General features: G+C 37.5%; 1 protein-coding gene across 4 annotated transcripts in view; it reads right to left on the bottom strand.

The window, feature by feature from the left end:
* The window catches only part of GRM7 (glutamate metabotropic receptor 7), a 283,339-nt gene that overhangs the window by 109,619 nt on the left and 156,184 nt on the right, over positions 1-17,536 (bottom strand). For all 4 annotated transcript variants that reach the window (XM_088532061.1, XM_088532062.1, XM_088532059.1 and 1 more), the window contains exon 5: positions 3,078-3,218. In XM_088532061.1, coding sequence (XP_088388187.1) covers positions 3,078-3,218 — 141 coding nt within the window. The remainder of the gene's footprint in view (positions 1-3,077; positions 3,219-17,536) is intronic.

Here is a 17,536-nt window from a genome sequence, read left to right as displayed (position 1 = left end):
CTCTGCAGAATCACAACTATTAACTGCAATATTATTCCTCTAATACAAAGAAAATTATGTTAATTCTTTTCTATAAAAACATTTTTACTAAGACACAGTAATTCAAACAGCTTTTCTGAAAATATGTGCTCAACAGATGTAACTTGTTACAAGTATGTCTAATATTCATAGGTATAAACCATATGCAGAGGCTCAGGAAATACAAGCCTGAAGCTACTTCACTTTTTTTTTGTATGAATAAGCGAAGTCAGTGCTCTCCTCCTCCCAAACAACTTAAAGAATTTAATAGAAAAATGGTATGTTTTCAGTTTTATTCTAGCTTTCAGGAAAATAAAAATAACCCAACAATATTCTGGCTACAAAACTCTTAAGCAAGACTTGAAAATTCTGATTTTATATTTTTTTGGTGCAGGGTCTGAAACCCTGCTCTCCTCTTTGCCAAGTGGGCAACTCTGACAGATAAGCTGGGGAGTGAGCAGGTTTCCAGCCTCATCCACCCCATCCTCTAAACTGACCCAGGGAACAGGGAATCATCAAGTGCAACAGCCCCAGCATGAATGAGCTTCCCATGTCTCACACGAGCACTCTGCAACTCCACTCCTGTCAAACTGATGGCCCACAGCCCAGGACCTGACTGCCTTACAAATTATCAATCAAATTTTAAAAGAGTGATGATGATAATTCATAATATTATTACATCAGTGGGACATTAAGAATCTCATATTGGCAATATAATTCAACATTAATGCTTTTTCTGATGCACAATTTACTTCAGTTTGTACAAGAGAAAAGAAAGATGACCAAGGGCAGTGCAAGTCACCTGGTGCAATATCTAGCTATAATGTGATACTTCAGTTCAACGGCTAGCCATCAAAAACTTAAGTATTTCTGCTGAAGCTGCTGAGGGAAGGCAGAATGCCACCTTGGTGCTCACATTAGAAAGCACAAACTGCAAAGAATTCATCCTCTTCTGTAACAAGATAAAGGCATAAACAGTAACACTTTCTGCAATTATCTTAAAGATATTTTAATGATTCCTAGTCAAATTCCAACCTTCAGGTGGGGTTTCAATTGTTGAATTTACTGGCAACATATTCCCACCTGTACCTGCACTATTCCTATGCACAGCACGCCCACTACCCTCCATGAATGGAAACCAAGAGCAGCCAATGTAAAAAATGAGATTATTGATCAAATTTCAACCAAAGCAAAATATATTGTGCTATGAACTCATTTTCTTTGATCAAAATTGAACACTATTATTGAATACAACACTTTATTGGTATGAAGAGTGGAAGGGCACGGATATTTTATGACTTAATAATAAAATGGCTTCGTTTATTTTATACAGGAGATAACGAATATGACTGGTAAGTCTATGCAAACCCTAAGGAAAACCTTCTGTGAAAAGTCTGTAATATTGTCAGCTATTTTTAATGTCAAGGCTAGCTCTATTCAGATCAAGGAGACACGAAACTGCTTGCTTATTTCTAAGGAAAGCAATTATAAAGCTTGGGTAGTCCTCTGGGAAATGTAGGAGTGTTTTTGTAAATGCACAACTCGAGCTAATTGAGCCATCTCATCATGCATCAATCAGTCTCTTATTAGTACAATGAACTACTGCTTTTCCTCCCAGACTTGCAACTTTAAAATGAATGAAATTATTGGCCAAAATGTGTTTAAACTTAATTTCTGTCTGAAAATCATACACTACATTTTAAATCCTGAGAAAATATTCCAATTCAACATACTAAGAATGGTTACACTTCAAATCAATGCTCGCTGCAGCTTGAGGACAGACTCCCTAAATATTTGAGTTTTAAAAATATTTCTTTAGACAAGATCCCCTCGGTCTAACTCCTTCATTGAGCAGAAGCTGAACTGGCAGCCTTCTGCTGTTTCTACTGATCATTTGACTGCACTTGGGCACAGGCATACCCATGCAGCATGGGAATAAAGACTTTAGTCCAATGAATTATATCACTCTGCATCACGAGGACAGTAGTGCTGCTCAATTCGTAACTCTTTAAAAACCTAACATTGCTGCAGTCATATTAAATCAAAAATGTTCTCAAAAACACAGTTGTTTCAATCAAATATTTTCAGCCAGATTCTTAACTGAGACATCCCCGGGTATGTTTCAGATGCCTTTAGCACTGGCTTCTCAGCATAGCCAGATGACCCAGTAGTATTTGGAGGCAGACCGTACAATGGTTCCTAATCTGCTTTAAGAATTCAATTGAAAATTATTATCCAGACTGAGTTCAGCAGCAGAGTAACATTGCCAGCTAGTCTAAAAAATGTGCTATCCTGAGGAAGAAGAGACGCTGCAAATTGTTATGAAATCAGACCCACTTCTATTTTAGCTATGTTCTAACTAAAACAAATTCTCTGGATCTGCCCGTGATTAGAAACAGAACTATGCAAAATATTATACTTCAGGTATTAGAATGTTAAGAGATAGCTCATAAAGAGGAGCGAATCTGATAGTCATTAGAAAATAATGGTGCTCAAACAGGACACTATGAAAAAACATAGCTACAAACACAAACACTGGATTTTCTATGTTGCTTTGTAGAAGCTGCAAGAATCTATTTAGCTCTCAGTTTTAAAATAACAGTAATCAGAACAAAAATCTGATCAACAACTTGAATTTTATCTAAAATTAAAACATTTAATTCTGTGCTAATACGTTCCAATGGGAGTATTTCCCCTAAATTTTCAAATTCAAATGTTCAAAATCACAAGATAGAAGTTCTAAAAATACACTTTATTTAAACAAGGACACCTCCAACCCATCCGCCAGTCACCCTATATTTAAATAAAAGTATTTCTGGGCCTCAAGAAAAATACTGATTTTCCTTCTAGGTGGAAAAGCAGAAATAGAAATACAAGAATGTAATTTTGTCTCTCTCCAACTGCTGCTCTTGTCCTGCAAGGCTTATGCTGCTGTTCCATTTTCTCTACAACCTTCCAAAATTCAATTTATTTTTTCAATCCGCCTCTGACAAGCTCCCTTGCATCAGCTATGCAGGCCACGTAGAGCAGCATGAGAAGGGTAAAGTGAAATAAATTACCTGTGCATTTGCGATCAGTGTCTTCCTTTTTTGATCCACTGATCGTTAACTTGCAGTTGAAGTTCTCCTCCCAGTACTCTGCAAACCACACGTTCCTTCTGTTGTTCTCCAGGGTACGTGAGGTAAAATAGGCATCAAACCCTAGAAAAGGAGGCAAGTAAAAAGCTCAAGTCTAGCTCATACTTTACAGAAACTCCTAAAACATGAAAAGCAATAGGCTGGTGGCATTCTCTGCAATACACAGCACATCATTATGCATCTATCCACAAGGGATGACTACAAAAAGGAAGGAAATTAGCTGTACATCTTATCTTATCAATTGCACCTTACAAGTAAATCACTCTGCTACTAACTGTGAGCTATACAACCAAGTAAAATATCTGTAGAACAGAGATAAATATTAAAAAGGAAGTATTATAAGCAGTAAGCGTAGACTAGATATATACCGATAAAGAATGCAGATAAATTGTATTGTGCAGCTGGTATTAGACTGAGCTTGATGCAATGGTAATTTTGTAATTAACCTCTCCAGTCCCCCACCAAGAGTCCCTGCCAAGAGCAGTCTCATCTCGCTATGTGGGCCACACATACCCTCTCTTGTATTTTATGTTTTCCTCTTCATTTGCTTTCACACAGGTGTAGATATATTCAGAGAGCAAAACTTCTAAGAGGCAACTGTAAATTATTGCTATTCACCAGATTCTTGGATTAGACACTCTAAAGGGGGAAGTTCCCCATCTTAGATTTGTGAGATTCAGTTTGTTATGTATGTTGTTCATTGCAGCCATGCGTAGTTTTCAGCACTGTAAGAGTAAAGCAACATACAACTCCAATATTAAAAGCATAGAAAACAAAATAAAGACAGTGAAGTGTCATGAAGACATCTGAAGCTCCTGTTTGAGGCTTCTTCTGTTTCAAACACACAAAATTCTGTTCTCTGAAGGAAACCGCATGACATCTAGAAGACAACTTAGGATCTTACTCTCATTCATTCTCTTTAGCACCTTGTTAACAGGACAGAAGCAGTTTCTTTGGTTTTGTGACTTTTTTGCATAAATATACAGCTGTACCCAGATGCATATTGTCATTAAGGAAAGAAAAAGCATACCCAAAAGCTCACTAATGTCGGGGGGGAAAGGGGAAGAAGGTTAGGAGGGGACAACAAAAAGAATTCATGTTGTACTATAAGATCATACAGTTCCTTAACTTCTGGAATATAATCACACCCGCTACAATGTAGGGATTTTCCCTATCAAGTTTTCAAATTCTTTATGTACAAACAAATTAAATAGGCCTCCATGATTTGAGGCAATACCCCTTCAGAAGTTATGCCTTATTTTAAATGATTTTTTTTGCACAGTACAACAGACAAATGTTTATTTTCCCAATAAAGATGCTAAAGAAACATCTCTTTACCAATTGCACTGTGAAATATTGCTTCACTTTGTTGTATTTAACTATTCTATCACCTATCTTCTTTCAGAGTTAACTCCCTTACAGCCTGAAATATATATATATATATATATCAATAGAACCCAAGCAGCAGCATGATGTCAGCAATTTCACCTTTATTCGTGTAACAGAGCAGACTCTCATGAAAGCGTGACACAAAGACAGACACGGGTGAATGCCAGGGAAGGTCAGGGGCTCGGACACCCAGCCGGGTGTCACTGTGCCTGGCACACGCAGGGGTCTTCACGCAGCTTGAGAGGGCAAAAACTATCAGAGATCACTACACTCTCACAACAAGTCATGCATTGCAGGATTAGAAACCTCCTGCCAAGCTAAATGGTGCAGCATGCCTCAGGCTTACAGTTTGCCTGGCAAACAAATGAAATCTCACTTCCATCTAAATTTTTATTTTATTGCTCTCCCAGTACGTTTTTTGGTTTTGCTGGTCTGTTTGGCAAAGAAATGATTTGCATGGGAATAAATATATCAGTGCACATACACAGTCTTATTTTCTCCCTTTATCTAGTCAACAGAAGCTATATTCTGTAATCTGTTCAGAAAGAAGTTAAACAAAATGAGAATAAAAGAATTCAAAAGATCAATACATTCCAACCCAACTTCAAATTTGAGCCTAAAGACAAATGGAATTAAAGCTTGCTCTAGTCCACTGTACTTGCTTTCTGAAGCCCTGTGCCAGCGCCAGGGACCTCAAGCAGGGAGGAGAGCACAGAGTGATGCCGCACATGGCCCCCGCCTGGGAACCGCAGCACCCACTGCCCCTTCGCCCCACGTGCCCCATCACCACTGGAAAAAACAAACTGTTGCATGTGCCAAGAAAAGGAATTAATGAAAGGAAATGAAAGGAAAACTTTTACCCACTTGAAATCCAAGCAGCTATCATGGGGAATGTTTTCAGTCCATGGTGCGACACAAGCAAGTTCTTCTTACATGTTATACAGAAAAGGTTTGTCACCTTTACATCAGAGGGTCCAGAAACATGGACAGTCACTGTTCCAGTTACACAGAGCTGCTCCTTTAGCCACATTACAGACTCCTGTTTCTGAAGTGCCAGTTTAATTTTGCAGGCTAAGCAACATAATACTGTTGATACATACACGAGAGAAGCCCAAAACCATCAAGCAGGAATTGATGAAGAATATGGCGCTTGTGGTCACATAAGGTCATTCATCATTTTTAATAAACATTGAACAATCAGTATCCCAGCATTTTGCAAGGGGGAATACTGAAGTGAAGATGATACCTTTCACATGCAGATAGAATCCATTAAATCCCACGCTAGAGTAGGGATACTAACTTAAAAATGGGTACATTTCTATTTAAGCAATGCTGTCATGCATCCTCCAATTTAAATGGATCATTTGTTTTCCTAAATGCTTTCATGGTATATCTTTGTGCTACTACATAGCTTTCTGACTTTTACTTTCCCTTTTCAGTGCTATGTTACACATATGTGTATATGTGTAAGCACATATACACACTTATAAGTACATACACTCACATACATGTACTTGTATACATACATTACATAGAGTACAACCACTGTATGTACACGCAACATATAAAATTCACAGTAGTCATGGGTATTTTGTATAATTTTGTCCATTATAAGAAAAAAACTTTTAATAGTTATTCCCAGTCAACAGATAATTCTTGTTTTGCTGACTCAGAAATCTAAGGAACAAATGAGAGCAATTTCCTTCTTAAGGTTTCATAAATCATTGGAAAAGCCAGCACCATAATCTAGACTCTCCCAGGCAACTTAGTCCATTGCTCAGTGCATTAACCTATAGGCATACCTCAAAGTGCTGCTGTGTAAAACGCGCTATATTGGTACATTATCATTAAAAACCACGGTACTCCTATCTGTACATCGTATAATTGCACAGGTTCTTGTGATTTTGCAGTAAGAAATTAGAGTAAATACATATTCTATTGAGGAAGAGATAAGGAGGTTCCTAGTACCATGGCCAACAATTTCTCTCAATAAAATAGATCTCAATCAATCAATAGGCTCAGTCTGGCAGTCTGCACAGTGAAATGGAGGCAGAGGAAAAACATATGGCTTCATTAAACTAGCACAGTAATCTATCAAGCGTGGGATAAAAATAGAGAGCAAGAAAACAGATATTTTAAAACAACAAATAAGATTAGGAGTGGGGTGGGCCCTTCTCACTTTATTAGCTTTGTGTGTTATTGACAATTATGTACTTTCTGTTCCTTGGTAACTCATGTCCAGAGTCCACCACTCATTCAACATGATGTACACCAACTCCCAAAAATCAAACTAGAAAAAGGATATTAGTGTTTTTCAGAAACAGCCTGAAAGCAAATTCAATTTTACCTTGCAACCACATTAGAAAACATGCATGAATCTCTTCTGCAGCAAATAAACCAGGAAGCTTCAGGATGATTACAAAATCCTGAACACAGTGCTGTACCAACTGAGCATCTTGCTCTCTGTTTGCTAACGAATACTTGAAGTAACTGCACCAAATCATGGAAACCTGCAAGCAAAACACCAAAACAGGACAAGAGGAAGCTTCAGTTGTTTACTGAGGCACTAGTTCAATCCCAGATATGCCAGTCAGAACCATATGCTGACTATGGCTGTCCATCCTGTAGTATCAGTGCACAGATTTCTCCTGGGCACTAGAATTTCTGAGTCCAAGTGATACACTGCTTTTTTTCAAGACATAACACCTATGTGCTTGTGTGATATTATTATCCTTAAAGCTCACCTGGTTGTCTTGGGAACAAGAGGCACTACTGAATCAAATTTCACTTCATTTGGTAGCCATACACTTATCTGCTAAAAAGTGAGTAAAGAGTTGCAGTTACTTTATTATGAATTCAGGGTGGCTGGAAAACAGATTTTATTTTCTGGAAAATGATGGTGTTTCTAAGCATGCTTTTATTTCCTATTTGAAAGACAACAAAACATTTCCAGAATAAAACCACAAGAACTTTCAGGAAAAGCATTCATTTGCAATGACAGAAACCCCAGATTAGCCGGACCATTTTCCCAATGAATTTTAAGGTAAGCCAGATATTTAACTCAGGCTTTTCACATTTTAGGAAATCATTTAGGAAGGCTCTCCTGCCACAGCAGCTCTAGCATAAACACAGAACCGCTGAGAGGCATGTGCCTCTCTGCCACCTCTCAAAGGCACCAGAGCTGTGCTCACAGCAGCCCATGTGCCCAGGGCATACTGTAATATGAATTATTCTAATAAAAAAAAAATATTTATCTTTTTAATGATTCCCCGAAGTATTCTCAAGAGGGAGGACACCACCAAACTGATTAACAGTTTACATTGTTTTTTACCATTATTTTCTATGGGTCAAGACAAGTAGGCAAATGACTGAGAGGTTAAGTAGCAGGTGACATTTTTAGCAATTTCTTCCTGGATAAAAGCACTACCGATTATGGGACTATTGCCGTCACGTGGCCAAAAACCTGAAGATGGTCTCTAGAAGGCATCAACTTGGCAAACTGTCTTCCTTCCTTTCATATCCCCTACAGCCATGATGAGTTGGGGGAAGGAGTTAATCATTAGCACTGAATGTTTTTTGCAGCTAACTCTGTAGCCGTACTTTAAAGCAATATTTTGAAAAATAATGGGGAGAGAATTATTCAATTAAGAAGAAATAAGAACAATTTAGAAAAATTACTGCTTCTAAACTTCACATTAGATGCACAGCTAACAATAAAGCAAAACCCAAATGCTCAGTGCATAGAAGTGCTTGCTGCATATGTCAGTGTGGCAGTATTGCTGCCTTGCAATCAACTAAGCTGGTGGATATAACCAAACACTGGAAATCACACGACGAGTTTCAGGATTTAAATTCCTATTAAAGAAGAGACTGTAAAGTAATTGCATACTTCAGTATTATTGTATTTTGAACACTAATCATAAGGTTAGGCTGGTACTGAGCAGATTTGTGCCATGTAATTACTGTAAGATAATGTGCAAGGATTTATATCATATAAGCTTTAACAGCCATGACTATAGTAGGTGTTCATCTTTGCCAATAATAACAATTGACAGCTTCTTCAATTTAAATGTGATGAAAACTTTTCATTTGAACACAAAGTAGTAATTTTTTCTTCAGCTTGTTGCATATGAATGGTTTCAAATGTAATCACACAACTCTGAGCCTTTATCCTACTCAAAGATCATACTCCCAGTGCAGAGTAAACTATTTTTGTAAATGGGCTTCATATATTCTTTACATCTCATTAGCGGATGATGAGCACGGGCTCATTCTTAGCTGCTTTCTGCACAGGACCGTGCCAGGCAGGAGGACTAGGGAGCTGCCCCATTGCTCTCCCTTTCCCGACACCTCGATCCTTTCTCTCCCAGCAGCACCTCGCGCACTACGCGGCATGCGCTGTGCCACCGTACACCGGCGCTTGCTAACTACATGAAAAGGGGGAACCTCTTCATGAGGAACTACCAGTGATACAGCTATCACACAGAGACGCTGTAATTCCTGCTTTATAAACACCATATTTTGTTGATAACTCCGTCTCTTCCTCCCTTTCTCCTCACAGCAGTGCCTGGAGTCCTCCAAGACTCTTTTGGCTTTGTACAATTCATTGCAGCACTCAGGCCGGTGGTGAGGCAACTGGTTGTTCCTACGCCCATGAATTCACCGTGCAGATGAGCCTGCATCTCAGTGGTTATGCCTGAAATCAAACCATGCCTTGCCAGGACCAGGCTGGGACAAAGCCTCCCGGAACACGTTGCAAGATGACACTTGTCTTACAAAGTTCCTATGAAGCAGCTTGTCTGCAAACTGGAGCTTCTGTGCCATTGTTTTCATTTATGTATTACAAGCAACAAAAATATATAGTTACATACTATAAAATAAATGCATTATTTTTCCAGATTTCTCAAACGGTAAAGGAATTTCCATAATCTCTGATTAATGCTGAATCCAGTATCAGGTAATTTTTCAACAATTTTTCCAACCAATCTTTAATTTGCTACCTCTAGCAAAGTCAATGCTTGTAATTGCAATGAAAATATACAAAAGATATTTCTGCTGTGAGGGTATAAAACTTTCTGTCTTAAATTTCTACAGCAAGTCTCATTTTCTCTATACTTCCCCCACACTGAGAAGCTGTCCTACAAACAAACAATTCTATCAAAACCAACAGTTTTGTAGCAGAGGGACATCTTAATTACCTACCTAATTTTAGACATTATTTTTGAATTAATGTGATTTAGAATCACATTAAAATCAGAATATAGGCAAATGCATTCTCTGTATTAAGGATATTAAGCCTACGCTTAAGTATTATTATTATTTTTTTTTTTATCTGAAGCCAGTGAGACAACTTATGGGCATAATGCTAAACATAAGAGTAACAAATTTTGGGTTCAGGGACACAAAGAATTAGATGACCCAAGTAAAGCGGCAGCATATTTACATGTAGAAGTACGAATAATCACTTTTTGCTCTTACATATGTCCAAGTATTACTCTTGTATAGCACATTTTAGTAGTCTTTCGATGTCCCCCATGTACCGTACTTAGGAAAAATACTTTTTTTTTTTTCCAGCAAATGCCACTAAGAGAGATAGTTATTTTATGATATTTTAATAACAAAAGCAATTCTCTTTTTACTTTACAGATCTGTGCTTTGATTAAATCATTATTTCTACACATAGAGAGATGATACTATCTAATAGGTTCATTTATTTTCTACCCAGAGGGATTCATATGTAAATTAACTACACGACAAAGAACCAGACTTAAAGAAAAGGGGGGCAGAAGGAGAGAAAGAGGAAAAAAGAAAAGAAAAACATCCAGAAGCACCAGGTATGACCAGTGACCTCTGGGTGAGGAGAAGGAAGGACTCTCACTCGCCTCTACTTTTACAAAGCCCGAACACCTTTGCCCATTCCCACGTTTCAGCTGGAATTTGCTCTCTAGGTAACATTCCTATACATCTAGGCATTTTATTCTGTGATAATTATTATTAGTCATCCAACTTTACACTGAACACCAGCCAATAACCGACAATTTCCTAACAAGACGTGCAACATTGCCCTAGGAAACATCCATAGTGCTCCAACCGCATCGTGAGTTTTCAAAACTATTTCTTAGATCTTCAAGAAAGCAGTATATGCTATTAACTAAGAAAGAAAGAAAGAAAGAAAGATGTCACAGTCCTGACAAAATTTGAAATATGTAAAACAGCAGTTTGATTCTTAGGTGGAAAATGGGGCTGACTTTTGACCAAAACCCAAGCAAATAAACCAGTAACTATAACATTAATCTCGTGTGTCTCCTTCCATGGGCTGTTATATGCTGATCATTTTTTGACTGAAAGAATAGTATTCAGTGGCAGAGGGGGCCAAGGGACCTCTTCGTGCTGCCAAGCTCCACGGCTAGCGGCGAGCTGCACTGAGGAGACGGGGCAGCCCCACAGCCGCGGTGCTCCCCAGCGCAGCGCAGCGCCCCAGGCAGCGACGCCAGGAGCTCCCTCCGCATCGCGGCCTGGCCCTGCCTCCTCGGGGCCCTCCTGCTGCCCAAGGACACGAGGACACGGGCAGAAAACTAACCAGCTCCTTAGGAAAAGCTAAAAATGCTTCAGCCAGCACCCAATACTAAAACAAACAGCGGCCAAATTGCAAATTTCCCAAATAGCAGAAAGCAATCTCTGCAGCTACCTGTTTAAAAATGTGGCCTGCTTCATCAATATCACTATTCTAAGATTTTATTGGCTATGTATTTTTTTTTGTATCACTTCTTGTTTATCATACTGTTAATATACACTATGAAACATTTATTTCACATGTCACCAGTAACTTACAGGGCTGGTGGAATATAGGCAGTTATTATTTAATAAGGAAAACAGTGAAACCTAATACAAAACAAAGTTGTTGACCTAGTTTGTATTTTTCTTTTGTGACTGAAATGTTTTCGTTTTCAGGCAATGTGGTTTGTGAGCAAATATAACACACTGACCCCATTTTACATAAGCAGTATTTTTATGTTCTCTATTTTGTCCAAGGTATGTCAAGAGTCATGATGGATAGTTATACAAAGTTTATTTACTCAGATACCAAACTATCACTTACTATGTGCACTGAGGCCTAGTGAGTTGAAAGCTACTCTCAAAACAGTCCTCTGGCTTCTTCAGCCCTCAGGCCAAAATAGCTTAATTTAGTGACATTAAATCTAGGATAAATGTATTAGATGTGGTATGGTAAGATGAATTTTAGAGGCACCCAGTACTTTCTGCAATTTTATGATGCTGCCTATGCCATACACTACATAGTTTTATGAAACTACTAAGGTAGTTTCCAACCTCCTCGCCCAGCAAAAAGGCCATACTATTGAGTTTTTTTAAAAATTTATTTTATAATATACCATAAATATGCTTTACTTTTGTTTTCCTTTTTTATTATTTGCTACGAGGAAGATTTAAAAAAGATTACTTTTGTTCATGCCACACGTTTCACATGTTTTTTGATACAGAGTACATAAAGTATGTGCAAAGAAATTATGCTTGACATGCTTAGGGCAAATCTGAGATTTAAACTATAAAGCTTTACTGTAGAAGCGATTGGCTAAGTATCATTATCATCAGTTTTTCTAAAAATATACAGCTGCTATGACAATGAGGCCATGACCTACGCATTGTCTAGACAGCACTGTAACAGAAAGGTTAATATACAAGTATATTATTATTCATTATTCCACATTTTATGGCCCTCAGGCAGTTCTTTCTTCCACAGAGCTCCCATTTATTTCAATGTAAGGGCTTAACAGCGAAACCTAAATTTATTTCCACTATTTGTTGTTTTAATGTCTTACCAAGACCACAGTCCCAAACAGAAGTCAAATGTCTGCTCTAACAGGCACTGGAGACACATGGATACGCACCATGCACAGACACAATATGGAACAAGCTTAGGACATCTAGTGCCCAAGGTTTTTCTTGCTGCTGTAGTTCTTTGGTGCCTCCAGGAAGGTAGGTCTTCTTACCAGAGCAAGAGGATGTATTTTAATCCACATGGAACTGTTTCTTTATAATCAAGAAAAAAACTTAATCCCAGCACCGAATATCAAGGGAGAGTTGTCTTCCTCTTCCCCTAACAAGTACAGAATTTATAATGCCTCACATCTTTACATTTTAAATCACAGAGGGACATTTTGAGCTGGCACTAATGTAAGTCACCTGGACTGTTTAACGCATTCTGTGCTCTCCCTGGAGCGAACAACTCCCTTCTCATTTCAGTGACTCCTGCTGCCGGAATGAATAACTTCTCTGTGGAGCGCAATAAGCACTGCTCCAGCTAAGGGTCAAATACTACTCTTATAAACCTATTCTATTCTGTCAAGAAAGACTGACCAGAATCAGACCAAACAGAATAGCTTTAAAAGTACATGGAGAGGCAGAACGTCTCTCCTAGTTATTCATACCTTTCTGCATCGATACTTTAATGTAAGCATAGAACATAGAGATCCCTTTGGATGTTATGATACAATGATCAGTGTAACACTAAAACATGATCAACGGGTTAAATAAATAGTTACCAGATGTAATTAAAAAAAAAAAAAAACAGCAAATGAAAGAACCCATTAGGAAGAGGCTGCAATCGCTCATTCCAGCATTGCACCAGGAAAGACTGGACTTAAGCAGCAGGGCCTTTCAAAGCGCTGTGAAACCACCCATAGATTAAACTAAACAGTAACATTTTACATGTGCTCTAACGTGGCAGTAGTAGTAAGCACAGGAGTTATACTGATGCCACACAAAAGTTAATTTTGTGACATTTTGTGACACGTGACTTAAATTCTGAGTTTGGCAGTCATAAATAACCACGATCAAGATAAATATCCAGCCTCCCCAGTTGTGCCCTTTGGATCTGCAGACTTAAAACCAATGTACAAAAATGCTCAGTTGCATTGATGCACATTCTCAGCAAACAAAATACAAAAAGTAATCAACTCCATTGTCTTCCTGCATGCAGCAAAAGCAGAAGAATAATGTAAGATCCATACCTCTATTCTGTAATAAGACAGGGAGAGGACAGCTGAGTTGTCTCTCATGGGTCAGCCATTCCCCAAGACTGCAGAATTCACTGGTTTTAAGATACACTTATAATGTATTCAATTACTTGAATAAAGAGTTTATATTCTCTTGCTGGATTTACTTTTATGTGTGTGTGTATCTAAAGTGTAACCATGTCAACAGGAAAATTTGCAGCATGTGTAGACATTTGTATGCTCTTAAATTTATAAGCATGCACACAGACCCCCACACACATACAAACACATGCACTGAAACAAACACTGATAGGTGCTGCTGCTGACATGGTCATGTTGGCTAATGAGAACAATGTTCTTTAAAAATCCTACCTAACATAATGCTACTTCTTTCTGCAGACAATCATTTGAGCAGTATAGATGGTAGACATCTGCAAGCCCAAGCTGTGAACTGCAGGCAGGTAAAGCTATTATCTATATAGACACATGTATCAATGCAAGGATGGACCTCGATGGTGCACAGAACAGTCATGTCTCATTGTTTTAAACTAATATATATATTATCTGTCTTATTTTCAGCACTCTCTTTGAGATAATATCTCTAACTAAATATTACCTCCTCGCAAAATAAAGTTGCCTGATTTTTGACAATCAACTTCTTAATTGTAAACAGGCTTTAACAGCGCTGGCCAGCTATAGGATGCTAGGATGAAAGGCAGTGTTATACAATTACTGTCCTCCTCCTCCTCCCTCTGTACAGCCTTCTCACCTGACACACTAATGACAAGTTTAAGTTTTCACTCCAACTGCGGACCTGAACCACGTCAAACTGCAAGCTACTATTGAAAACAGGCAGACTCCTATGTGTAAAGGCAAATATGAAAACAGCACAGCTAGTTTCTGAGGCCAAAAGGACACATTAAAGTCATCCTACATCAACCAGGCCATAAAACTCTACCAGGGAACTATTTACACCGATCTCAATTATTTGGGACTGAAATACAGCTTACCTTTTATGGAAAAACAAACAAACAAGAAAAACATGTTTCCTCAGTTTGACTTAAATATTTCAGGAACAAAATATCCTTTAAGCATCGGCACTTTTTCCTCTGATCGCCTCTGTAATTAGGAAATCTGATTTCTGCCCTTTCATTCATTTTTTTTTTTAGTTTATCTAGATTCACTGTCCAATATATAACCCTGGCTAGGTCTGCTCGTGCAACATCAGACAAGTACCTATTCTCAGTTTTTGGCTCTAATTTGTCCTCTATTTCAGACCCAAACTCAAGAAAATAGCAAGGCGAATGACTGCATATGACAGCCTTGTCTCTAATAAGACGCATACAGATCCTCTTAGAAATAAGTATTTAGCAACTATTCTGTCTGATCAAGTGATTCTGAATCCTGATCCCCTCTCACTGCCTAGAAGTCGAGCATCAGTGACAGAGGAGTTTCTAGGAAATGGAACAACGCAGCCTTTGCTAGAGTTGAGCATATGGAGGAACCTATGGAGAGATTTTCAAACCTGACTGAGGTTCAGAGGACTTCCCTAGTAATAAAAATGTCTTAGTAGAAATGAATAAAACACTCTTAAGTAAACTTTTAAATGACTCTCAAGTTGCAAGATAATTTGTATTCCCCTCTCTTCATAGTAACACATCAACTAAATACATTATTTCCATAATGAGCAGATGAACATCTGTGTGGCTTCCCAAAATTTCAAGTGGTAATACTTGAGACAAGTATTCTCTCCCTGGGGATTGACACATCAGCATTTTAAGTAATTGCCAAACCTAGAAACATAATTTAAATTCTAAGGAGACATTACAGCATGACTTCAGGTGTGATTTAGATTTGCGGATTTTACACAAAGCACACCAATTTAACACAAATTAAAGTTGCTGTAATATGGTATTAAAATTTGTACTTGTGTCCTGTGTAAGCAAACCGCTGGTAACTTATTAGACATATAAAAATTTACAGAGTATGAGATAAAATATAAATATCTGAAATAATCGTCAACAAAATAACACTAAGACAAAATTTTCTTGCAAATGCTCCGTTTACATCTACCATTTGCACAGTGTACCAGTGAATAGGCTTTGTAAGTTCTATGCCATTTCATTCTACATAAAACCTACACCATCAGTTAGGCACAAAAATACAGTTCTAACAAACCCGTCTTTATTCCTTCATTTTTTTTTTCAATAAATCTACTAAATCTCCAGAAAAAAAAATGCTAAGTTGCTATTTTACTAGTTGAATCCTTACTTAAATAGCTGTTTATTACAACTGAAATTTTAGAATTTCTAGAAAAGGCTTCTAAAATTTCAGCCATTTCAGCCTTGTCCACTGAAATCTAAGAGATGGACCCTGTGCATTCTGTTTCTAGGTTTTCCTTTCCCCTAACTTTAACAGTGGTTTGAAACTGGTAAAATGCAGATGACAATGGATTCTTCTCAGGATTTTCTTTTTTTCTCAAATTTTCAAAAATTTTAAGGTTCTTCAGTGATTAAAGAAAATACAATATTTTAGTTAAGAAAAAAATGTTGTCATACTCAGTCAACAAAATGAAAACGTTCTTGAAGGAGACCTACTGATCCAGCATGACGTGAGCATTTTAACATTCACTGTATCATCTTGAAGAGAATTAAGTATATTGGTTCCTAAACTATTATTTTCAAAAGCCTATAAACATTTTTATATTACCAATGAAAACTAAAAAAAAAAGAAAAAAAAAATCAAATCTCTCTTCACCTTCTAAAATTAGTATATATGTGTTACTCTATCCATCTTACCCAGTTAAGCTGAGCCTGTTTTGGAAACACAAACACAACCGTGTTCAGTTTAACAGTCCAGCAGCTCAAAAATTATGGAGAAAGAAATCTGGAGCCCTCAGAGGTCTTTGCCAGGATGCTCCAAATACTCATGGCAAGAATTAAGAAAGTAGTTATTACCTACTCTTGCAGGAAAACACCAGAACTAATAAATTTAATACTACAGTGAAAATAGTTTTAGCGTTTAACATCAGCATATTCGTTTGTTCACTTGTAAACATGCACATCATATTGGATTTTTACTCTCAAGCTTTTTTTTTCCATTTTGCGTTACTTAAGAAAGCATGAAGTACTATTTTTTTCCAGGCTTGCTAATGAAGAGTGTGAGTGAGTGATAGGAGACTTCAGATACTAATTTTAAGTGTCCTAGAAAGTCTTTTTAAATTACATAGCCAGAAATAAAAAAAAAAATGTGAATTTAGTAACTTTTACTCTCAATATCTTTTATAACCAGAAAAAAAGAACCCTAAGCAGCAGAAAAAAGTTTAAACAAATTAGAAGTGTAAAGTGAATAGTTGATAATATAAGATTAAAAAAAAATGAAATCCATGAATTTGAACATACTAGAGTGAAAATAATGTGTTTCTATAAATGTGTTAGATAATGTTATCTTGGGTAGAGGATCTAACATATGTGAACGAACAACACATGAGAATTTAATACACATTTCTGAAAACACATGTGCAGTTTCTTAGAGAAGCAGAACGATGAGCACTTAACATCCATAAATACATATCTACCCTTTCAATAGCACAGACTGATTTAATGAAATGCAACAAATAATGAAGTAACTCTTCTGGGTGGGTGCTCTGAGGCTGATTGGGAAGCATGTTTAATATCTCACCTCTTCTTTGCCACCAGATAGGAATCTGTCTTGTTCCTGACTTAGAGGAACAGCACATAAACACAGAAGCTGGTTTTGGTGGCTACGAGGAGACCCTTCTCTTCTTGGCTTCCTCTCTTCCCTGCACAGACGCTCTGCCAGTGGGCTACATTGGTACTTATGTAGCAGATGGCAGGAGGATCTTGATTCTTTCATTTTAATTTCTAATATATTAATATTATTTTAATTTTTTGTTGCAAAGAACAATCCTTGTAGAAAAGACTGATGACTGAACCTTTTCTTTCTTTCATCACCTTA

The sequence above is a fragment of the Tinamus guttatus genome, unplaced genomic scaffold, assembly GCF_059628265.1.
Source record: "Tinamus guttatus ecotype Peru unplaced genomic scaffold, ASM5962826v1 Tinamus_guttatus_pri_ptg000451l, whole genome shotgun sequence".
In the NCBI taxonomy this organism is placed as follows: domain Eukaryota; kingdom Metazoa; phylum Chordata; class Aves; order Tinamiformes; family Tinamidae; genus Tinamus; species Tinamus guttatus.
The sequence above is the reverse complement of the archived record's forward strand: the minus strand, read 5'-3'. Positions and strand labels throughout refer to the sequence as shown.